Source organism: Simochromis diagramma, unplaced genomic scaffold (genome assembly GCF_900408965.1).
Source record: "Simochromis diagramma unplaced genomic scaffold, fSimDia1.1 OVJJ01000333.1, whole genome shotgun sequence".
NCBI lineage: Eukaryota > Metazoa > Chordata > Actinopteri > Cichliformes > Cichlidae > Simochromis > Simochromis diagramma.
Window position 1 is genome coordinate 860,362 of NW_024386765.1, and position 25,632 is coordinate 885,993.

The 25,632-nt window shown below is 41.8% G+C and overlaps 1 protein-coding gene and 1 long non-coding RNA gene across 2 annotated transcripts; both read left to right on the forward strand.

The window, feature by feature from the left end:
* Positions 1-1,218: 1,218 nt before the first annotated feature.
* LOC120735157 lies at positions 1,219-18,691 on the forward strand. Its single transcript, XR_005696199.1, has 3 exons — positions 1,219-1,231; positions 17,550-17,557; positions 18,598-18,691. It is a non-coding gene; the product is annotated as an uncharacterized LOC120735157 (long non-coding RNA).
* A 1,061-nt stretch (positions 18,692-19,752) lies between these two features.
* On the forward strand, positions 19,753-23,229 carry LOC120735189 (uncharacterized protein K02A2.6-like). The gene has a single exon (XM_040034387.1). It carries the CDS (start codon positions 19,753-19,755, stop codon positions 23,227-23,229), a length of 3,477 nt encoding a protein of 1,158 aa, XP_039890321.1.
* Positions 23,230-25,632: the final 2,403 nt, after the last annotated feature.

Below are 25,632 nucleotides of genomic sequence, written 5' to 3' on the forward strand. Positions count from 1 at the left end.
GATGTCCCCCACTGCTTTACAGGCTTCAGTTAATAAAATAAATACATTTTAAAATCCATCAGAAAATATATATCTGTCCACATGAAAACAGAAAAAAGAGCAACAGGTGGTGATCTAACCCTTACTGCACAGAAACGCTGGCCGAGCTCAGAGTTTGATATCAAAAGAGGAAGATAAAGGCACACCTTTGATGCTGTGTTTCCCATCTACACATAAATACAAAACAGAGTTTTTCAGAAGGGCTAGTTTCAAGCATGTTTTTCATTTAGGCTAAATTTCTAAAATACCCATGTACTTGTGGAAAGGGTTTTGGTAAACAGCACGGGCTGTGTACGTGCTCATTTTGTAGGCAGCACAGAAAACGTAAGGGAACTGTGCAATTGACACTGAATTAAAAATTCTGGCAGGCCTACGAGCCTGAAAGGCTTGCCAGTTCATCCCCTAACCCTCGGCCTAGAGGAGGCTTACAGATATGAATCAAAATGCAAATCAGGATAGCAGGGGGGGCTTCCGCTGGACAAGAGGTTACAGCTTTGTTCCTCAAAGGTACTGACTCCATTTTAAGATATTCTCTGATATAAATAGATCAGGCTTGGGTCAATTAGATACTCATTAATTGTAGCTTTAATAGATGAAAGCAAGCATTTAATGAAAGCAAGCATGCCACAAATAAGAGCAGTAACATTACTCTTACCCAAAGGTTTGGGACAAAACTAAATAATAAAAATGGACCAAGTGGCAAACTTTAGACCCTATAAAAGAAAAGAAAGAAGATATAACTGAGTCCCATATTTTAAGAAATCATTGTAGTTTGGGAGACACTGAGGATTATCAGTTTCACCACAACTCACCGATTTAAATGTGCTGTGCATATATTAGGGGTGTGGCTGCCATACGTGTTGAGTTTCCCAGGTAAGTACACTTTGTGCCCCACTCAGCAGTCTTAACTGTAACTCCTCAGCTGTACTTTTGTGCGCAAATATATTAACATAAAAATAAATACACAGCATAAAAAGGTGACTCACAATGGTTAAAGATGAGTTACTGTGCTTTCATCTATATTTTATATACAGCCTACACTGCAAGACCAGTGGAGGTTGTTTTTGTTTGTTTGTATTTCTGTAAATGTTAAAAATTCAATCCAAAGTTTACAACAACCTGACAAACAATCCTTCATTTTAAAATAATAAATGGTACTGTAAAGTTTTTTCAGTTTTTAATGCACATGTCAGTAGACTGAAATATAGTTTAGTAAATAAATATAGTATAGTTTATATGTTTAGTTTGTTACATCTGGAACTGAATCCAGTGTTGGACTTTGAATTCTTTCTCCTGATATTTAAAATAAACACGAGATAGGAAAACCAAATCCTGCAGCACACACGTATTATTACAGTGAAAAATGATAGATTAGAAAACAGAAAACTCTAATTGTTGAAAAACATTGAAGTGAAATTTGACTTAGAGCGGCAGTTAAAACTCATGGCTTTGTGATGTTTCTCATAAGTTTATAGACTCAAAAGAATTCGTTTTATTTTCACATACGATTTTATATGAACTGTCTGCTTTTAGCTTTTAATTACATTTATTTATTTTTCCACTTTGGTGGTTAAGAGTGATTGTTTACAGCGGTGAAACTTAAACAACAGCTGCTTCGTTCTACAGCGTGATAAGAAAAAGGTAAACGTTATGAAATGTGCAGTCAGTGAAGCTTTTATCTGTTTGCTGTCGTTAACATTATCAGGCGCGTACAGACAGCTGACAGAGAGGTGAGAAAATGAACGAAGGGAAAGAGATCAAGTGATGGGAAAAGAACAATGAAAAGAAGATTAGTGGAGCTGCACGACGTCCATTAGCATTCTGCCAGCATTGTTTAGCAGTGACAAGACGAGCTGTTGTGTTTCTAATTATGTTATTAGCTTTTTAATACACATCCACATGCAGTCATTTAATTCTAGTAGCGTTTCCCGTCCCAGTGATGGGTCGCTGATTGCTGCACTCAGCCGTTTTATTATGCCTAATTAAATTAACGTTATTTTGGTCCTGCCGTCAGCTACACACTCAGAGTTGAGGCAGAGTCATAAGGGAACCAAGTGTGTTTCTATGGATTTAAAAATACAATCTTTATGGGTTTTTTAACTGTAGAATTCTTATGGGTCGGTCCTGAGGTGTGTATGTGTGTCACACAGTATTGACCCAGCAATAAGAAATATTTCCCCTTAAAGTAAGTGTAGAAGTACACGAGCAGCAGCTCATCCATAATTAGGCACACACAGAGTTAAAGTCAGGTTTATCCTTGTTGTGTGATCTATCATGATGACTTTTTCAGCATTAAGATAAAATAAGAATTTGCACGTTCACATGTGTGTGTGTGTGTGTGTGTGTGTGTGTGTGTGTGTGTGTGTGTGTGTGTTCGGTCACAGTTATTTCTCTGTGTGAGCACTGCAGTGACGCGCCATCATTACTCACCACCTCTCTCTTTCTCCACTCCTTTCCCTCCATCCTGGAACCTTTCCATTTCTTATCTGCCCCCCATGTCTTCTTCTCAAACTCTCTTTCCTGAGTACACACATTTTACCGGTTTCCTTGTTTCCCACCTGCTGACCATCTTTCTCCACATGCCTCAGCTTCTTTCTTTCGGTTTTACTCTCTTCCTTCTGTGCCCTCGCACCAGGGGTGTCATAGTGAGCAGAATAGTGGGACTAAATTAGGGCCAAAACTGGCAAACAGAACAAAGGCAGGGGCCTCAAAAAGTCTGAAATTAAAACAATTATTTTTAATTAAAATGTTGAATTTTTTTTTATTATTAGGAATTCATCTGTTGGTTGAATTAATGCTTTGGCAGACTGTTGTCGAATATCAGAACACTCTTCCCTTTTCAAATATGCACACAGTTAAATATAATCCATTATTAGGTTTAACAAAAACAGCTTTTTGTTCTGTCGCTTTCTCACTTTTATATATATTTGAATTGTGCCTTTTGATGTTTTATTATGCTGCTTCAGTGTCCCGACTGTCTAAGCGGGCGCTTTTTAGTAACTAATTAACATAAATTCTGCAAAGAGAAAACATGATTTCAGTGATGTCTTCCTTATTTGGCTTTTATTTTGATTGAAATACCTGACTCATTCTTCCCAGCATGGAGTCAGACTGATCCTCCTAGAGTGTTTAAAGTATAACTAAAACAGTGAAAGAAATAAGAATGACATGTCAAACCTCATATAGCCAACCAGTTTGTGCTCACACACACGCGTAGATAAATGTCAGAGAAGTACAGGCTCATATAGCCACTGAAGGCACTGTGTCTCGTGGGTGTCCCTGCTCAGAGACAAATCCCACATTCATCACACGCACACAGACACACCTATGGCCCAGTGTTCGCCAATGAAATGTAGACGGAAGGTAATTAAACAGGGATCAGGCTGCTCTTTATCAAGGGCTCTTCACTGCTGGGCTAAATTAACCTCTGCCCACACACACACACACACACACACACACACACACACACACACACACACACACACATTTTGCCTTAAGAATCCATACACACACATTAACACATGCACATTTTCATGCATACAAAGACGGACATATGCAATGAAAATCACTGGGACACCTCTGAGTACTGCTTGCTTTGCTCTAATGTAATTTCTAATTTAAGCTCATGTAAATCCTTTGTTACTTTTTCTCATTTAAAAAAATAAAGGCATTGACTAGTTTGTTACATTTATAGCTCTGATAGTAAAAAACAAACAAACAAGAAGCCACGTGAAGTCTAAACAATAGTTTAGTTTTATTTGTTTAAATAAATTATGGTTTCTAATCAGCTCTGTTTTGTCCTTTAATTGGGAAAAAATGATTTTTCCTTAACCTACTGCATGAACACACAAGACAGCGGTGCAGCACTGGCTCTGATCGCTGCTGCATGCTCAGGGCAGCACAGTGCTGTTTTGTGAAGTCCATACATAACAGCAGTGATCCTGCTGTCGGAGCAGTGTGTGGTACAAACTCACAAAAATCACAAGCCCTAAAAGGGTGTCAGTACAAACACACAGAGTTATAGTCGTTTAAAATTTGGCCAATAACCTTCAGTTGCAAATCACAGTTTTGCCAGGGCGGGGAAAATGCTGCATTTCTTTCAAATCCACACAATGCTTCAACACTTCACAGCTATGACATAAAATTCAATTTAATTGGTTTATGTACATTATATAGAAACACACAGTGAACATGGGTTGGTTTGTGATGCAGCCACACATTCAGTGAAACTAGACACCACCAAAACTATTTTCTGCAGAGTCACACTGGGTACAGATCTGAACTTATTTCAGTCCAGCATCCATCTACCACCTACAGGCAGGGAATGTAACAGCCACACGATGCTCCAGTATTTTCCAGTATTTGTGTTGCTCGGACAATCGTTTAAAGGCGGCTGTCCCAAAGAGATTTTGTTTGCCCACAAAAAGGAAGATGCATCCCTCGGTTCTCATGCGGTGGCTTCACAGAGAGGGGACAACCCGAGTACTCAAAGTCACCACAAGAAAGAGCAAGGACATGGAAACAGATCCACTCTCAGTCCAACAGCTGCCTTCATCAATGGTGACACTGTAACCTTGTGATTGTTGTGGTTTAATATGACAGAGTTTCTTTAGGAAAACAGCATTTTGACTGCACAGCTATCCAGCATTCACCCTTTGTCTCTCCTTTGTTCTTGGTGTTGCTGTGGTTTGTCTTGTCTTGTCCAGGTGCTCGTCAGGATCAGAGTACTTTGCTTCTCTGCCCAGCTGTTCAGCCACCTGTGGAGGTGAGACCGAAACAGAGAGGGATGAGTGCTACGGAAGCACACAAGGATAAAGAGATGGGGATAAATACAAACAGTGAAACGAAAAGGGAAAACTGGTAACAGAAAGAAGTGAAGGCAAATTTTACCTTTTAATCCACACTACGGAAAACAGGTGCAGCCTCGGGCCTCTGCGCTGTGTGTTTTCTGGCTTGAACCTTTGTATTTTAGCAGCAGATGCTCACGCTCGTCAGGTGATCACGGACAGAAAACTGAACAGCAACCCTGCAGAGATTTTTTTTGTTTATTTTAAAACGACATATTAATCAAACTCAGTTTAACATGAATGACACTCATGACAGTTAGTGTTAAAACCAAGCTTAAAAACAAAACTACATGCACATATTTGCATATATTGCATGTATGTAAAAAAAAAGAAAGGAACGAAACATCATGCTAAGATTGTGTGCTTTACAGTGCAGTATGCAGCAATATTATGAATCCTGGACTTGGCCAGTTGATTGTTGTGCACCATGCTGTAGAAATCCTATTTTCTCAGGCAGAAACACTCAGGTTCTCTTAAGAAGACTGAGAAGATTTGTCTTTTTTTGCAGATCAATTACAACTAATCCCTTGGATTAAAATCCCTAAAAAAATGTCTATGCATTAGAAAAGTTTAGGCAACTGCACGGATCCTTTGCACATAAATAAGGATAAATAAGGATCGGTGCTTGTGTAGATGCTTGGGGATTTGGAGCTGTTACAGTAGCTACAGTGCCAGTGTGTAGATTAATAATATTTTGATTAATAATAACTGAGCACAGCACTGTGGCAGATTGGCAGCCTATTCAGGGCGTGCCCTGCCGCTCCCCCTGTGACAGCGAGGAGGAGCTTCAGCCCAACTGAAACCAGCCACCTTTAAGCCGTCAGGAAAGTGAGCCTGATTCTCTAAAGGTGCCAAGCTAATGACTATGTGAGATTCACAGTAGGATCCATGTATTGTGCTAGATGCCATCAGCATACTAAAATGCTCAACTATATACGATACCTCAGGGAGCGATTTGCCGGGGGGGGGGATTCCTTCCCAGGGGCTTTTCTCTGCTTAATTTCTTTTATCCCACGTGGTATTTCGAAACAGTCGACAGTCCAAACAACAGTAAATTCAGCTTTCAGAACAAATCTGTGACAGCAGACATGACACTGCTTGAGGCGGGGGTTTGGAGGGGGGGATGTTTCTGATCCTGTTCATCTTTTCATGGAGTCACTAAGCTCCACTGTTTCAGAGTAAAAACTACCGATAATGAAATAAAAGAGACTCAAAATAATCTTCAGTCTAAGACTACGTCCACGCGTGCACGGGTAGTTTTGACGGAGATTTTCTGTTTTCGCTTTTTTTTAAAATCCCGTTGTTAAGTCAAATTGTTGAATGTTGTCATTGTGTTTCTTAAATTTGTAAAGTCTTAGTTTAAACTATAGGATCAAAGACATTCCTTTGCCTGACCACCTCTCCAGCCTCTCGAGGTTCTGGGGGGAGGCTGTTTTATCACAAGCACATCCCTTGTGAAGGTTTGTTTGATGCTTGGTCAGCTTCCTGCCCTTTTATGGCTTCACTGTGTTGTGTATGGTGAACCAATACAGGAATTGAACCATATATTGGGTGTGGGGGAGATTACCCCCTTATGACCAAGGATGTTGTGATCAGGAAGTCACGCACACAGATACACACACACACACGCGGACACAGCCTAAGAGTTGACACATATGTTCCAAAGGTTTTGTGAGATTTTAGAAACCACAGATTACCACGAAGAACTCTTTGATGTGCATAACTGACACATTACAGCATTTCATGTTGCTCCCCTAATGACCATCTAAACTAGGACAAATCAGATTATTAGCAGATTCATGAAGAGGCAGCTTGGATTTAACTCCAGCAAACACTCACATCTTTGATGTTCCACATTCAGCCCGAACAGCTTCACCATCATAACACAACTCTCTATTTTTTACAACTGGGTACATAAATGAATAGGTGAATGTAAACTTTATATGTATATATATATATGTATATATATATGGCAGGAAGCTGACCAATATATATATATATATATATATATATATATATATATATATATATATATATATATATATATACATATATATATATATATACGTCCGGCTCGGACGTCGCCCGGATCAACAAGGTCCGCGTCAGGTGTTGAGGAACCAGGGCACCCTGACGAAAAATGGGCTACTGGAACAAGAAGGCATCGGTGGGCAAGAGACGAAAACAGGGCGTTGTTGGAATGCTACTACGCAAGTAACCCCGGCGGAAGGGGCTACATGAATAGGATGAGGGACCTATGGATTCTTCGATACCCAACATCCACAATGACGGCGAAACAACTAGTAGCTCAGTGTTCCAACATTCGAAAGAAGGGACTGCTCTCACAGCTAGAGATTGACGAGGTACAACACAAATGCTACGGCAAGGAGGAGTCAGGACGCCAGGTCAGGGGGGAGATATCATCACCCCCACCCGAGATTGGGTACATAGCCCCAAGTGCGATAGGCGAAGGATCGTTGAGTGCGAGAGGAACTGACCTGAAAAATAGGATCATGGCCAAGCTCGAAACCTGGATCCCCCGTAGCCGGTTACCAAGATTACGTGAAGTACCCTCAGAAGGTCTGCTAGATGATGTTAATGCAGCACTACGGGCAATACCTACAACCACGATTACCGACACTAACAAGCTGATCTACAATACGGCAGCAGTGATCAGTAAGATGCTTGGCTACAAGTTGAACAGCCACAAGGGGCAGTACCCTCCATGGAGAAGGAGGCTAGAGGGCAAGATCAAAGTAGCACGGAGGGAGGTTAGCCAACTAACGGAGTTGCAGAAAGGTGCGACAAAGAAGGTGCCTAAGAAATACAGCAAGCTGTCCATACCTGAGGCCTTGGAAACTGCCAAGCAAAGACTCACAGCCTTAGCCAGCCGCTTGAGGAGGTACACCAGAGAGATAGAAGGCAGGAGAATAAACCAGCTGTTCTCCACAGAACCAGCAAAGGTGTACTCTCAGTGGCAAGGGAACAATAAGAGAACAGCACCACCAAGGCTGGAGACGGAGCAATACTGGAAGAGCATATGGGAGAAGGACGCAACCCATAACGGCAATGCTCAGTGGCTAGTGGATCTGAGGGCAGACCACAGCGACCTCCCTGAACAGGGTCCAGTAACCATCACAGTGGCAGATATCCAAGAAAGGGTCTCCAGTATGAAGAGTTGGACAGCACCAGGGCCCGACATGGTTCACGCCTACTGGCTAAAGAAGCTGACTGCACTCCACGAGCGTCTGGCAGCACAAATGAACCAGCTGCTAGTTAACGAGAGACACCCGGAATGGCTAACCGAAGGTCGGACGGTCCTGATCCCCAAGGACCCCAAGAAGGGACCGGTCCCCTCCAACTACCGACCAATAACCTGCCTCAGTACTACATGGAAGCTCCTGTCAGGCATCATATCGGCTAAGATGAACAGGCACATGGGTCAATACATGAGCGGGACACAGAAAGGAATTGGCAAGAATACCAGAGGCGCAAAACACCAGCTACTGGTAGACAGAACAGTCAGCCGAGACTGCAAGACCAGACTGACCAACCTGTGCGCTGCCTGGATTGATTACAAGAAGGCCTATGACTCAATGCCCCACAGCTGGATACTGGAATGCCTAGAATTGTACAAGATCAATGGGACCCTAAGAGCCTTCATCAGGAACTCAATGGGGATGTGGCGTACAACACTAGAGGCCAACTCCAAGCCCATAGCACAAGTCACCATCAAGTGCGGGATCTACCAAGGAGATGCTCTGTCCCCACTGCTGTTCTGCATAGGCCTGAACCCCCTCAGTGAGATCATTAACAAGACTGGCTACGGATACCGACTACGGAACGGAGCAGTTGTCAGCCACCTCCTGTACATGGATGACATCAAGCTGTATGCCAAGAGTGAACGAGACATCGATTCACTGATCCACACTACCAGGCTATACAGCAATGACATTGGAATGTCGTTCGGACTGGAGAAGTGTAGTCGGATGGTAACAAAGAGAGGGAAGGTAGTCAGAACTGAGGGGATTGAACTACCAGAAGGCAACATTGCAGACATAGAGGACAGTTACAAGTACCTGGGGATCCCGCAGGCGAATGGGAACCATGAAGAGGCCGCTAGAAAGGCTGCAACCACCAAGTACCTGCAGAGGGTCAGGCAAGTCCTGAGGAGTCAGCTGAATGGTAAGAACAAGATCCGGGCCATCAACACGTACGCCCTGCCCGTGATCAGGTACCCTGCTGGGGTAATAGGCTGGCCAAAGGAGGAGATAGAAGCCACTGACATAAAGACAAGAAAGCTCCTTACCATGCATGGAGGGTTTCACCCCAAGTCCAGCACCCTGAGGCTATACGCTAAGCGGAAGGAAGGGGGCCGGGGACTGGTGAGTGTCAGCACCACAGTCCAGGATGAGACAACGAACATCCAAGAATACATTGGGAAGATGGCCCCAACTGACCGAGTGCTCAGTGAATACCTCAGGCAGCAGAAACCCAAGAAAGAGGAGGTAGACGAGGAACCATCATGGAAGGACAGGGCCCTGCACGGTATGTACCACCGGCAGATAGAGGAGGTGGCTGATATCCAGAAATCCTACCAGTGGCTGGACAAAGCTGGACTGAAAGACAGCACAGAGGCACTAATCATGGCAGCACAAGAACAAGCTCTGAGTACAAGATCCATAGAGGCTGGGGTCTATCACACCAGGCAAGACCCCAGGTGCAGGCTGTGTAAAGATGCCCCAGAGACAATCCAGCACATAACAGCAGGGTGCAAGATGCTAGCAGGCAAGGCATACATGGAACGCCATAACCAAGTGGCCGGCATAGTGTACAGGAACATCTGTGCCGAGTATAACCTGGAAGTCCCGAGGTCAAAATGGGAGATGCCCCCAAGGGTGGTGGAGAATGACCGAGCTAAGATCCTGTGGGACTTCCAGATACAGACGGACAAAATGGTGGTGGCTAACCAACCGGACATAGTGGTGGTAGACAAACAGAAGCAGACGGCCGTAGTGATCGATGTAGCGGTTCCAAATGACAGCAATATCAGGAAGAAGGAACACGAGAAGCTGGAGAAATACCAAGGGCTCAGAGAAGAGCTCGAGAGGATGTGGAGGGTGAAGGTAACGGTGGTCCCCTTGGTAATCGGAGCACTAGGTGCGGTGACTCCCAAGCTAGGCGAGTGGCTCCAGCAGATCCCGGGAACAACATCGGAGATCTCTGTCCAGAAGAGCGCAGTCCTGGGAACAGCTAAGATACTGCGCAGGACCCTCAAGCTCCCAGGCCTCTGGTAGAGGACCCGAGCTTGAAGGATAAACCGCCCGCAGGGGCGTGCTGGGTGTTTTTTATATATATATATATATATATAGAGAGAGAGAGAGAGAGAGAGAGAGATAAAAATCCATTTTAGGCCAAGTTAGAAGTGAAGATTTCTATACAGATCAGACTGGGCAAGTTATCAGGCAGCAAACAGTTTTTGTACACCAAATTCAGAACAATAAAGATTTGATAATAAACTGTCCTTTGTCAACATCCCCTTCCTTTTACCTGTTTCAGCTTTTTGGCTGATTCTTTGTAAGCCTTCCACCTTTTTCTGAGGGGGGGTTTACAGTGAAGACTGAGAGGAAAGGAGAGAGAGAGGAGAGGACATGCGGCAAAGGGCCACAGGTTGGATTCAAACCCGAGCCGGCTGCTCTCAGCCAAGTGGCATACGGTCGCCTGCTCATCCCAGTCAGCTAAGCCAGCTCCCACCCTCAACCTGTTTAAACTTTTTTGTCTGCAAAGTGGAACACCCCAATCCTGTTTTCTGTTTTCAAAATAATGTATTATGCAGGTTTACAGTGCAAAATGTATTTGCTGTCATTTGACTGCTGTGAGTTGTTTTCTTGATTACAGAGTAAAAGAAAAGTTAAAGTTAAAAAATACATGGAAGTGGAAAAGAACGTCTGGTCAGTTGAGAATGTCAAGAGAAAAGATTAGCATTTGTAATGAATTCATTTTGTCAAACCAGCCATGCATAAAGCTGCTGTACGATCACGTTCACCAAAGAAAACCAACATTCAGAGAGGATGAGAAGAATGCCGTTACACAAAGTGTTCACAGTGGGAGATTTCTGTCAGCCGCAGGCCAGTCTGGGTTTCAGGTTTGGCTGAGGAAGACCCAAGAGAGACAAAAACAGAGGGAGGGTTAACATACTGAACATACTGGAGAGTATGAGGAAGGAGGAAGCAACAATAAAACCCCCTTTTGTTGTCTGAGAAGTTGTGACCATAGTTTTAACTGTGTGTGTGTGTGTGCGTGCGTGCGTGCGTGCGTGCGTTTTTCAGTATGACCGCTGAGAGATCGCATCCCACGCTGGGCATTTCTGCTGAATCAGTGACTAGTCACCTCTCTTAGGAAGATAAACAAAACATTAACGCACACATACACATGTGCACAGGAGTGCACTCACAGGCTATGATACACACACACACACCTACAGTTACACATCTTCATTGTGCAGAATAACAAACCATACATATCTATAAAGACCCAGCCATACACACTGAAATAATGTGGATAGAGGTACACGTACATTTGTGAGTGTCTTCTCCTGAATACTCAACAAAGACAATGAATTCTTGGGCATTTATTATGACTTTTGTTACCTGTGTATTTGTCTTGTATTCATTCAAAAGGCAAATATGAACAAAACATAAGAAATGTAGAACAGAAATGCACGCCATGCCATTGCAGAAAAGGGATGATCCCTTCATCACTGCATGGACACTACTGCTGTTAGCGTTAGTTTTGTGGTTTAAGTGAGCTTCAGTATAACCGATTTCTAGTAAAAACAGCTTTTGCATCAGTGTTAACAGCATGTATATAAAAGTAGAACAATTAATTAGCATTGTTTCTGTATTCTCACAGTGACTGTGCCATTTCAAGCTGTAATGTGTGGTTAAAGGATGCTAATGTTGTAGATGTGGTTCACATATTCATCTAACAAGCAACATATCTGTGGTTCAGTGCTGCGGGAGACACAAATCCCTTTGGGGTTGTGTCAGAGAGGGCATTTGGACAATCTGCCAAGTCAAACATGTGCTACTTGTTGTGATGACCCCTTGTGTGAATAACGGAGCAGCTGAAAGTAGCATACCACTGCTGTCAGACTTTTGCAGCTGATCAAACCCTCACACGTGCAATAAGACTGCTATCTGTGCAATTCTTCTTCTGACGAAGTTGTACTTTTGTATTTTCTTACTCAGTTGTATATAGCATTTGTATTTCTATTTTATTCTATTGTATATATAATTCTATTCTATTTTATTCTATTGTATATAGTATTTTATTTTATTTTATTTTATTGCATTCCAGTGTTTTCTAATTTCTGCTACATAACTTTGCACTTTTGCTGTAACAAAACAAATTTCCCACCTGTGGGACTAATAAAGGTCATCTTATCTTATCTTATCTTATTACAATTAAAAATAAAAAAAAATCAGTGGTGGATTGGAGACAAGGTAAAGTGGTTATTGAGCTTCCTTCAATGACGTGAATACCACATTGTTTATAAACTCCTTATCAGAGTTAAAGACTGTCCCTCTACTGGGTGACAGGAGTGTTGCATATATTCAATATTTATCCAGCTGCAAAGTAACAGTCATATATTCATTCACCCTTCTCCTGTGCTTGTTTACTGAAGATCATGAAAGGTAAATGTCAACTATGTCAGTGTTTCCATCCCATCTTTTCTCTTCATTCTTCCGTGCCTTACCCCAGGGAATATGTAAGTTATCTAGAAATCTGTGTGCTGAGTGACTCTCGATTAAACTTAAACTTGAGTCAACTGTGGTAGTGATCTGGTGTTATATAAATAAAATAGAATTTTTGTTTTTGCATTGATTTAAATAGCCAGTAACTTGAATATTAAAGCCGTCTTTGTCACAGCAGCCACAGTAAGTAAAGCACCACCTCAGGGAACGCAGAGGGGAAAGAAGAACCCACATGTTATGGGCCGAGGAGTGAGGTCCCAAATGTAGACTCTCTAACCCACCTTTAAACTGTCCAAATAAGTTCATACAAAAAAATAAAAAATATATAAAGCCACAAACAACATCCAAGCATGGACCACACAGAAAACACAACACAGACCAAAGGAAGGGCTGATCCATGACGAGAACGAGGTAATCAGGGGAAGTGAACACAGCTGGGGGAAACAAGGTAAACAGAATCTAGAGAGCAAGACATGGGGACACAAAACTAAATCCAAGACACGACAGATGAATGACTACCAAATCAAATAAGGCAGTAACTTCGTAAACACAGAAAGGGACACAGAAACAAAAAAGGAGGAAGCAACAACAAAACACCTTTTGTTGTCTGAGAAACTGTCACCATGGTTTTAACTGTGTGTGTGTGTGTGTGTGTGTGTGTGTGTGTGTGTGTGTGTGTGTGTGTGTGTGTGTGTGTGTGTGTGTGTTTCACCTTGACATACAAGGAAACACTCTGGAGACTAACCTCCAGTTAGCTATCCACAGTTTACAATAAATACCAAGGAAGAGTCCCGTGATGAGGTCTATGAGAGGTCTACCTATGACAGACAGTAATTAGCCAGGTGCCACCTTCTGAATTTCTCATTTATGTTATCGCTGCGCTGATTAATCCATACTTCATACTGTATACCAGACCCTTACCTTGTGCTCCAGAGTTCATCACTGCTCTTGGTTCAGTTGTCGTACAGTATACCCTGTACTATTTATAGGAAACACAATTCTTTTTAAATACTGGTTGTTTTTAATTGTTCCTTCTTTTCGGAGACATCCTCAGCACATTTGCTTGATATGTGAAAATACATTTTCTACCTCTTTCACTTCATTATGATCTTCTTATGTTTTTTAATTTTTATTTCTAAACTTTATATTTTTCTCATTACCTGTGCTCATTGTTTATATCTTCTTCTTATTACAGTCCCAGTTTGCTCCTCTGCTAATAATTACCCATCTCTGTTTTCTACTGATTTATCTGTCATTTTCACCACGTCTTGATCTTGATCAAGCTTGATCAAGCCTTTGAACCTCAGAGAACCACCCTGCACACATGTGTTTTTTAATTTGAAAAGCAGACATTAAGAGAGATTTATTGGTTCCCCACTTATATCATATCACATCAGTGCAGTCTGCTACCAACAGACAGATTATTGGTCGAAGAAATCCTAATGGAGTGGTACTATGTTTTATTGCTTATATAATGCTAATAATGCTAATAATAATAATCTTTAACCATTTATTCAAAAATCTTTATCATGCATACTGAGATCCTAATCTCCAGTCCTTTCAAAAATCAACCAGTGTATGACCCATGTGGCTCAACTCTGTCGCTCAGATTTCGTAAGAGTCTGTGGGAGGTGCTCAGAGTGGGTGATGGTTGTACAAGGCACATTACTCAACTGCCTTAAACCTGCATTCGCTTTCAGTGACCAGCGAGGTGCAACTCTGGAAAGAAATCTGAGGATTGATATATTATATTCTTCATTCAGCAGATCCCTTTGGGGTAAATTGTCTCATTTCATCTCATCCTATCTCTTGGATCATCTTCTTTCACATGAACCTCCTGCACGTCTTCCTTTAATATATCCCTGAATCTTCTCGGTGGTCTCCCTTCTTTCCTCCTGCCTGGCAGCTTCGTATTCACCATTCTTTTCCCAATATTCCTCTTCTGCACATGTCCAAGCTGTCACAGCCTTGCCTCCTGAACTTTGTCTCTAAAATGCTCCAAAAAGGTCCATTCGGGTTGCTTCTAGTGAAAATCTTAACATCTTCAACTCTGCTACCTCCAGTTCCACACCAGATACACTTCCTGACGCAGCCCTACCCTTTTATGCATGCTTTGGACTGGGACTACAGAACACTGGCATGCAGTGCTTGTGTTTTGGTTAAAGAGGCATGTTTTTTAACAGGCACAGATGTGCAGCGTTCATTGGTTTTGTTGCAGTAATTGTAGTTTGGCACCCAATAAAAATGAAAGTGCTATATTTATTTTTCCAATCAAGCCAACTACATGATAGCATTAAGACAGTTTACACATTTCCCTAGCTGGGACCACATCCTCGGTAACGATGGACGATGAGGGAGTATGAACTGGTGCTGCGGTTTGGGGAAGGCCTCGAAGGGGACTGGCGACGGCTCCTGGGCCGGACAGATCCCGTGTACTAACAAGAAATGAATGAAGGAAAGGAAGAGAGGAGAAGAGAGGAAAAATGGGGGGGAAGGGTGGGGCATGCAAATGAGAACAGCAGGTGAAGGGGGGCTTTTATAGCCTGAGGCCGGAGGGGGCGTGAAGGAGGAGTGGTCCCGCTCCTGGAATTCAGATGATATCTACACTTAAATTTTCCTTAGGAATTAAAAGTCCTCATTTTCTGCGTCACTACTTTAGTAATCCAAAATATCTCTCTGTCAGCCTTCTCGGTTCCGAATCATCTTCAGCTTCTCATCAGCGGCGTCCCACAGGGCTCAACTTTAGGGCCACTGCTGTTTTTCCTGTATTTGTTGCTGCTGGGTTCCATCCTTAGAAGGCATGGGATCTCTTTTCATTGTTATGCAAGTGACTGCCAAATTTATTTGCCACTAAAGCAGAAGGATGGCATCTCCATAAAACCTCTCTTGACATGTCTAGATGACATTAAAGCTTGGTTGGCTTTAAAGTTTTTACATTTTAATGAAAAGAAAACTGAGATGTTGGTGTTTGGACCCAGTGGTCCCTGTGAGTTCTCCTCTGTTTGATTTGGGACCCCTGGAAGTTTATTTTAAACCCGTTGTTACTGACCTTGGTTTTAAGTTGGACAGTGATTTTAAATTGGACAGCCAAATCAGAGCAGTGGTGAAGTCCAGTTTTTATCATTTAAGGCGACTGGCAAGAGTAAACATTTTTTTCTTTCTAGGCAGCACTTTGAAACAGGATCCATGCTTTTATTTCTTCCTGTCTGGATGACTGTAACTCACTTTCTCAGCTGGTTCAAAATGCCGCTACACGACTGCTGACAGGAACTCATAAAAGAGAGCATATAATCCTGTGTTGGCCTCACTGGCTGCCTGTGTCTTTTAGAGTTCATTTTAAAATTCGCATGTTTGTTCTTAAATGCTTTCACAGTCTTGCCCCGTCTTACCTCTCTGACCATCCCTACACACCCTGTTAGTCTCTTAGGTCAGCTGCCCAGCTGCTCCTGGAGGTACCAAGATCCAGGAGGAAGCTCAGAAGGGGCGGGGCCTTTTCTATCGTGGCTCCTAAATCATGGAATAACTTGCCCTTGCACGTTAGAGAGAATCATTCACTGTCCACTTTTAAAACACGTCTTAAAACTAGTGCTGTCAGCATTAATCTCATTAATACGACGTTAACACCATAACCACAGCAAATCCCAGTTAGGGAGTTAACGCGGATCACCCCGTGCGAGGGCTGCGCGGCGCTAATGCATTAACAAGCTAACCTGCATTAATGCGGCAAATCCCCGTTAACGTGGTATTAACGAGATTAACGCTGACAGCACTACTTAAAACCCATTTTCAGTCTTTGGCTTTTGACCTCAGTGAGACTTAGTTCATTACTAATTTAATTACAAGAGAAACTAACTAATTAATTAATTTTTTTCTTTTATTTGGCTTTTATTTCTATCTTATATAATTTTATTATTTAGTTCCAGTGTACAGCACTTTGCGTTAGCTGTGGTTGTTTTAAAGTGCTTTATAAATAAAGGTGATGATGATGAAGTATGTCTTAAATTAATGAAGTAATAAAATAAATAGATATGAGTCCGTTGTTTAGTTGTTTTTATTTAAACTTTTCATGCTTTCAGAAGCTATGCATGCCATCCTTTTTCTGTTGTTATTGTCATCAGCTTTATCATTTAACATGCTAACTAAGGCCTGTAGAGCTCTTGGGAATTTTATTTAAATCTCTCTGAGCAATGCATATTCTAACCTTGAGGAGAATTTGCTGGGACATCCACTTGTGGGAAGATTGGCAGCTGTCTCCAATGTTTTCACTTGTGAATTATCTTTCTCGCTGTAGATTGATGGACCTGAAATTGTTTGAAGATAGCCTTATAACCCTTTCAGCACTCATGGGCAGCAACAATTGCAATTAGTCAACACACACACTGCTCACAATGCTCCAGACCAGCACTGCAGAAACTTCTGCTTAACCAAGCACAGTTGATTAGCAGCACCAGACTGCTGCCTACCCTCTTTATTCCTCTGGGAGCAACAAGGGGTTTACTTAGTTTTTCATACACTGTGTCTCCATTTTGGATTAATGTTTGTTAAATAAACAATTTATTTCTTTCAGTTTTAGACTGCTCTATAAGTAAATGGACTGGTTCTTATATAGCGCTTTTCTACTCTCCCCGAGTACTCAAAGCGCTCTATACAACATGTCTCATTCACCCAATCACACCCATTCTCACAAGCACTTTATCTATACATAGTGCTTTCTAAGTACATTCACACTCCGATGGATGCATCGGAGAGCAAATTGGGGTTAGTATCTTGCCCAAGGACACGTGACATGCAGACTGGAGGAGCCAGGGATAGAACCACCAATCTTCCGATCAGTAGGTGACCAGCTCTACCTCCTGAGCTACAGCCACCCTCTAGCATTTACCTTTTGGCAAGTTTACTTCATTAGCAATTACAGTGATTCAGTCGACATTTTAAGACAATAAGCAGAATTTAAATTTCACATTGTTTAAAACTTGTACTTGTTCACAGTAACAAATATTTGTCAGCTGTCAACAGTTATTTTGGGAAAATGACCTGGTAAGAAAACCATCCCAAACACCAAACAGCTACCAGTAGCTCTGATTTTATTCTAGGCGTCATTCATTGTCCTTTCATTGTTACCATTTTTGCTGCAAGACAGTGGTACAAATCATAACAACACCATCATTTTTTCCAAATGATTTGCTTGATTAGGCTGAACTTTCTCCTGTTTCATTTGATGGTACAGCTTGAGGGATGAAGTCAAATCCCTTCTGCAGCTTCCAGCTAATTGGGAATCAGTGACCTAGTGTAACAGAACTGATAAATGTTGCATTTAGGAAGTTAATGTGAGCTGACAGAAACCAGCATTAATCAGCTGGACCGTGATCACTGTGTCATGCTGTCCTACAGGCAAAGAGCCTCAACATAAATGCACATGTGGAATACGATGCATGCATTAAGGCAGAATGGATGGATCACAGATGTTGTTCATATTTACTTGTATGTGTTTGGGATATCCCTTCCTAAACATGTTCTTAGACATATTTTATAGGCTAGTTTTTAATCAAACACAGTACTACCTGAAACAATTTAAAAACGTTGAGTTTGTGGGTTTAAACACCATTTCAAATATCTTCACTGTAAATGGTAAACTACCATGTTAGCATGCTGGGAATCTTTGCTATAATCAGTCAGAAAAAGTTGTTCAAGCGTGATTTTCCTCTTTAATGTGGCATTTACTGCCCCCTGACATTTTTTCATCGTTTGATTCAATAAAAATTAATTGAAAAGGGAGAATAAGGCTCTCAAGCAGCTAGCTTCCTAAGTGTCATAAATAGCACTGGTAAGGTCATGGGCAGATTAACCTCCTAAGGGACCCCACTGTACACATAAGTTTCGTTATTTCTCCAGACACCCAGAAACCAAGGAATCTTCTAGAGGTGAAGAGACCAAGTTGATTAATTAATTAACAGTGTGTAACCCAGAGTAAAATCTGTTTTACTAGAATTTAGTAATTTCCTGCACTTATTTCCTGCCATTGAACGCATCACAAATACATGACTTCAGTAAGCCAAGCCAGGTGACAGAGCTGTTGCAGGTTTGTATTGGCAAACACTTGCTTTTCCCGTTTTAACCCTCTGGGGTCCAGGGTATAATTGGCCGTTTTTGACTAATTTTGATTTTAACTCTATATTTCACCTTTAAAATATGTTTTTCTTGCCTTGCTTGGTACCATTATTTTCAGCACCTCCTCAAATATCTGAAATTTGAGTTATTTTTTTTCATTTTAGTATACTATATTAGCACAGTTGATCTAAATTAAGACAAAAAATTCAAAATCTGAGTAGAAAAAAGTTATATTTCTTACTGTAAAACCCACAAACATGTTTAAGGAATCATTTTCATAACTTGAAATGCAAATAGAAATTGTATATTTCTAAAAATTATGCACAAGTTTTGCAAACAACAAAGTTATATGGTACTATTTACCTAAAAATGCAGCCAAGGCCTCAGGTGTTTTTTATATAACCATTTAAATCTATTTACAGAACAATCAGGAGTGCTGCATCAAATAAGAAGGCACACAAATTATTATTGTTGTTTTTCCGGCTAACCAATCATGGTTAATAAAGTATGTCGCAGATCACAAAAGGACTCTTTCTTCATAAATAAGGAGACAAACAAAACATGGTACCAGGAGTAAAACTAAATCTGGGCTGAGGTGCATTGTGGAGGGCGATAATGGATTCTATCAAGCCGCCGGAGAGTTTGAAGCTGATGGGAAACGTCGACAGCAATTGGCGTGCCTTCAAGCTGCACTTCCAGCTATATATTGTGGCCGTGGGATTTGAGAGGAAGCCGGATGCAAGAAAGGTAGCGTTACTGCTTACAGTAGCAGGGCCCCAAGCTATTGAAGTGTACAACACATTTGTATACGAAGAGCCGGGTGATAAAGATAAGTTTGACATTGTAATGGGAAAGTTTGATGCCCATTGCTCTCCTAAGAAGAATGCGACTTATGAGAGATACACTTTTCGCTCGAGGATTCAGCAGTCATGCGAGTCATTTGACAGCTTTTTGACGGACCTGAAACTCAAAGCGCGAACTTTGCTACGCTACGTGACTCGATGATCCGCGACCAGATAGTTTTTGGCGTGGTGGACAGAAAAGTCAGGGAACGGCTGCTGAGAGAAACCCACCTGACGCTAGAGGGAGCCATACGGATTTGTCAAGCATGTGAGTTGTCACAGCAGCATGTTAAGACTTTCAGTGAAACGGGTGTCATTGCCATTGGTGACAGCGCTACTGTGGGAGCAGTTTCCAGTCAGAGAGGGAAACGCATACTGCCACGATCTGACAGCAGGATGTTGGATTGCAAGCACTGTGGCCTGAAGCACATGCCCAAAAAGTGTCCAGCTTATGGTAAAATATGCTCCGCCTGCCACAGAAAGAACCACTTTGCCAAGCAGTGCTTCTCAAAAGGTAAAGAAAACAAGACAAAACGACCAATAAACACAGTTGAAGATGTTGATCTCAGCGACACGTTTTTTGTTCGTCTGGTTAGCTGTGAAACTGAGCCAGACACAGAAATAAATGCTGTAGTGGAAGACAAATGGACAGTGCCACTGGCAATTAATGGGACGCTTGTCACATTGAAACTAGACACTGGTGCTAAAGCAAATCTAATCAGTTTATCTGACATCAAAGAAATGAAAGAAAAGCCCAAAATACAAAAAGCAAAATCAGCCCTGAAAGACTACAATGGACAGGAGATTGAGAGTTTTGGCACATGCAGACTAAAAGTGACTGTAAAGGATAAAGTGCACCACCTATGCTTCTCTGTCGTTGCTGAAGCACATGAGTCACTGCTTGGTGACAAAGCCTGTGAAGACCTTGGATTGGTGAGACGCGTGTATTACATCAACACAGATGTGGACTCGCCACCTGACTCTGTAGGCGACATAGTTCAGAGCTTTGCAGATGTTTTTAAAGGACTGGGCACCTTACCCTTCACATACAAAATCGCACTGAAGGAAAATGCAAAGCCAGTTGTGCATGCTGCCAGAAGAGTTCCTGTGCCACTGAAAGATAAGTTGAAGAAGGAATTGGACAGAATGACAGCCCTAAGAGTGATAAGAAAGGTTGAAGAGCCAACCGACTGGGTCAACTCCATGGTGTGTGTAAAGAAAAAGAGTGGTGACCTGAGAATATGCATGGATCCGAAGGATCTAAACGAAAACATCAAACGGGAGCATTACCAAATACCTAAGAGGGAGGAGATTACCTGTGAAATGGCGGGTGCCAGGTACTTCACGAAACTTGATGCTTCACAAGGTTTCTGGCAGTTAAAGCTGGATGAAAGCAGCACCAAATACTGCACCTTTAACACACCATTTGGCAGATACTGCTTCCTGAGACTACCTTTTGGAATAATATCTGCATCTGAAATATTCCACAGGGCAATGGAGCACATAATAGAAGGACTGGAAGGTGTCCGAGTTTATGTGGATGACATAATCATCTGGGGCTCGACAATGCAAGAGCACAATGAACGACTAATCAGAGTGTTTGAGCGAGTACGAAAGTATGGACTTAAGCTCAACAAGAGCAAATGCCAGTTCGGAGTGCAAGAAATTGTGTTTCTTCGAGAAAAGCTCTCTGCACAAGGTGTTCAGCCGGACCAAGATAAAGTCAAGGCAATACTGGACATGCCAAGACCCACTGACAAGACAGGAGTGCTACGCATAATTGGAATGGTGAACTTCATCGGCAAATTCATTCCTAACCTGGCAGCAAACACATCCTGTATTCGTGAACTCCTCCATAAAGAGCACGAGTTCGAGTGGACAGCCAACCATGAAAGTGAGTGGGCACATCTCAAAAGAACGCTGACAACTGCACCTGTATTGGCATTCTATGACTCTTCAAAGAGGATCAAACTGTCAACTGATGCCTCAAAAGGTGGAATTGGTGCAGTACTTCTGCAAGCTGAAGGTGAGCACTGGAAACCTATAGCCTACGCATCCAGGTCCATGACGGAGAGTGAGTGTCGCTACGCTCAAATTGAGAAGGAATGCCTGGGATTGGTTTTTGGCCTAGAGAGGTTTCACAGCTTTGTGTATGGCTTACCCTCTTTCACTGCAGAAACAGATCATCGCCCACTAGTGTCCATCATCAAGAAGAACCTAAATGAAATGATGCCCAGAATTCAGCGTCTGATGATGAGAATGCAGAGATATGACTGTCAGCTAGTTTACACACCAGAAAAAAAAAAGATAATTGCAGATGCGCTCTCAAGAGCACCCACAGGGGGCATGGTGAGTATAACAGAGGAAGACATTCAAACTCACATAAACATGGTCTTTACCGCACTGCCTGTGTCAGACATGAAATCCAAGCAAATAGCTGATGAGACTGCACAAGACATAGAACTGCAACATGTTATGAAAAGCATGTCAAATGGTTGGTCTGTTGGTTCGTGTCCACTCTTCTACCACATTAGAGGGGGACTGAGTGTAGTCAGGGGCATGCTATTGAAACAAGACAAAATCGTCATTCCACAGAAAATGAGGCCAGAGATGCTTACCAGAATACATGAAGGGCATCTCGGAATTGAGAAGTGCAAAAGAAGGGCTAGAGAGACAGTTTTTTGGCCTGGGATGAACAAAGACATTGAGAACATGATAAGAAGGTGTGAGACATGTCAGAAGTACCACAACAAACACACCAAAGAATCTATGGTTGTTGATGAAACACCAACAGCACCATGGTACAAAGTAGGGATGGATTTATTTCATGTTAAAGGCAAAGACTATTTAGTGGTCATTGACTACCACTCCAACTTTCCTGAAATGGCACTGCTTTCAAACTTGTCATCAGCGTGTGTCATAACACATGTAAAGTCCATCTTTGCCAGATATGGTATCCCGTACATAGTGATGAGTGACAATGGGCCATGTTTCAGCAGCAAGGAGTGGCAGAAGTTTGCAGAGCAGTATGACTTCAAGCATGTGACATCTAGCCCTCTGTATCCACAGTCAAATGGTAAGGCAGAGAAAGGAGTTCACATTCTCAAACAGCTATTAAAGAAAGCCGCTGATATTGACTCAGATCCATACCTTGCCTTACTCAGTTACAGAGCATCACCAGTTGAGTGTGGTTTATCCCCTGCTGAGCTAGTGATGAACAGAAAGCTGAGCACCACACTGCCAAGCTGCGTCAAGCCCACAACGCATTCAAAAGTATGTCAGAGGTTTCGACACTTAAAGATGAAGCAAAAGTCATTTTATGACAGAAGAGCCAAGCAACTTCGACCATTAGCAGTTAAGGACACAGTCAGGGTTGAGGACCAAAATGGTTGGAATACCAAGGCTACCGTTCTCGAAGAAGTGGCTCCAAGGTCATTCAATGTAAGGACTGAAGATGGACAAATCATTCGTCGCAATCGGCGAAGCCTTTTGAAAGTACCACACGCTTCTTCAGAAGTCACTGAGATCCGAAGTAAGGATGCAACCACATCTCCACGTGACCAGAGCGGCACTGGAATGGACAATTCAAGCAAGCCTGTGCTTGAATTGGTCTGCACGAGAGATCAGGAAACCTGAGAGACTGGACTTGTAAAACAAAAACAAAAAAAAGTATTCCAAATCAGACAAAGCAAAGGTTATGCTTGTGCCATCTGAAATATTGTTTAATGTTTGTTGTTTGACTCACATATGTTTGGTGATGTGTTTATTTAAAAAAAGAAAAGAAAAAAAGGAAGATGTAATGATAAGCAGCTGTTGCTGTAAGTTAACGTAGTTTCATGCCATACCATAAGGTGGCACTATCTGTAAAGAAGATGGGCGTGAGCGCTAAGAGGTGAGGGGTGGTTGTTGTTGTTCCGGCTAACCAAGCATGGTTAATAAAGTATGTCGCAGATCACAAAAGGACTCTTTCTTCATAAATAAGGAGACAAGCAAAACAAACACCACTGTTTTGTTCAGAAAAAAACATCGTGTGTAGTTTTTATCATAACTCTCAAATCAAATCAAATCAAAATTTATTTATATAGCACATATTAAAACAACAGTGTTGACCATAGTGCTTCACAGTCAATAAAAACATGAGGCAGTTAAAACAAACAATAGAAGAGGACAACAAACAATAGGTAACAACGCAACAAGCTAAAACAGCCAACTAGACAGAATCAAAAGCCAAAGTAAAAAAATAAGTTTTAAGACGTAATTTAAAAGACTGGATAGACTCGGCAGTGCGAATATGAACGGGGAGGTTATTCCAGAGTCTGGGTGCCACGGATGCAAAGGCCCGGTCGCCTCTCGACTTCATTCGAGTCCTAGGTTGTGCTAGGAGCCTGTGGTTGGATGATCTAAGTGCCCTGTTGGGATTGTATGAATGGAGTAAATCAGAAAGATAACTGGGCGCTAAATTATTCAAAATATTAAAAGTGAACAAAAGAATTTTAAAATCTATACGATATTTAACTCTGGTTTTACGTGGCCCATCGACACAATTCAAAAACTGGTATGTAGTTTTAAGTCTTTCGACCCAAGTTGAAATGGAGACTCTGACGTGCTGCATCTTGTAGCTGTGTCGTCTTAAATTGGTCATGTGATTTTGAGGCGCCGGCGGATCCGGCGACCCCAGAGGGTTAATGCATTTTTTTAACAGCAGCTAACTTGTGCGATTTAGACGCTGATTACTGTGAGCCAGAGCCATAGTGTTGTCCTGCACTGAACAGAACGGAATTGGTGAGTTTGAACTTTTAATTGACTGTTTGTATTGCTACCAGCTGACGCTAATTGGCTGCTGCTGGTCCAAACAATTTGATTTTGATTTTTGATTTGAATGATAGTTGTTGAATAACAAATGTTGTGGAGCTATATAATATGTATATAGCAGTTGAAATGTTTTAGTTAAATCCTTATTGGTTAAATATACTGTTTGTTTATTTATTTATAAATTGTGTACACAGGAACAAGAATAACTTAATGTATTTAGCTTAACTGACTGACATTTTGTATTATTCTTGTGATTTCTTATTGGCCTTGTTTATTTAATGCAGGCCAGATGAACCTTTTTGGGTATGGAAAAGGATGGCGAGCCAGTGAACGGCTAGGAGCAGGACTCATTCTGCATTGAAGCTTCCACTGGACTGGTAGGAAGCTATCAAAGACTACGCTCTGTCCCCATTTTCCGAATACACTGATTTCCACAATCATACACTCCATTTCCCCCGTTTATGGACAACAGCACTTGGTATGGAAGCCCGTTTCCGCCACTAAATAAAAACGAAACAGCTAGTATCCATAACTCGAAATTTCGAGTTATTTTCTCGAAATTTTGACTTATTAACTCGAAATTTCGAGAAATATAACTCAAAATTTTGAGTTACTTTTCTCAAAATTTCGAGTTAGCTCTGCCAATCAAAAATATACGTGAATGAGGTCGCTTTCTTGTTACCCGGAAGCATATGGCGCAGAGGAACGCGCACTCAAAAACAGATCCCAACAAACTGGCGCTTTCGCGAGTACGTTTGCTGATAGTAACACCGTGTGATTCAGCCAATAACACGGGGATTTCATCATTTGTGAAGCCAGGCTGAAAACACTCAGCAATCTGTGCATTCACGACTGGATGTAATACCAGTAGCTTAGCTGTAGAATTTGTAGCTGAGGGCTTCAGCTTCCGGGTAACGAGGAAATGACGTCATTCACGTAGATTACTGATTGGCAGCGCTAACTCGAAATTTCGAGTTACTTTTCTCAAAATTTTGAGTTAATAAATCGCAATTTCGAGTTAATATTTTGAAATTTCGAGAAAATAACTCGCAATTTTGAGTTATGGATCCTTTTTTTTTTTAGTGGCAGAAACGAGCTTCCATAGCTTGGACATCTCTCATGGACATTCAGATAAAACTCATGGACTTCAGTGTGGATCAGCATTTTTGATGTTAGCATGTGTTATTTATGGGGAACTTTTTTTTTCTTGTTATTTTTCTTTGCTTT

Excerpts from the sequence above, each read along its gene's own strand:
- LOC120735189 (XM_040034387.1), top strand. The coding sequence starts at position 19,753 with ATGATCCGCGACCAGATAGTTTTTGGCGTGGTGGACAGAAAAGTCAGG.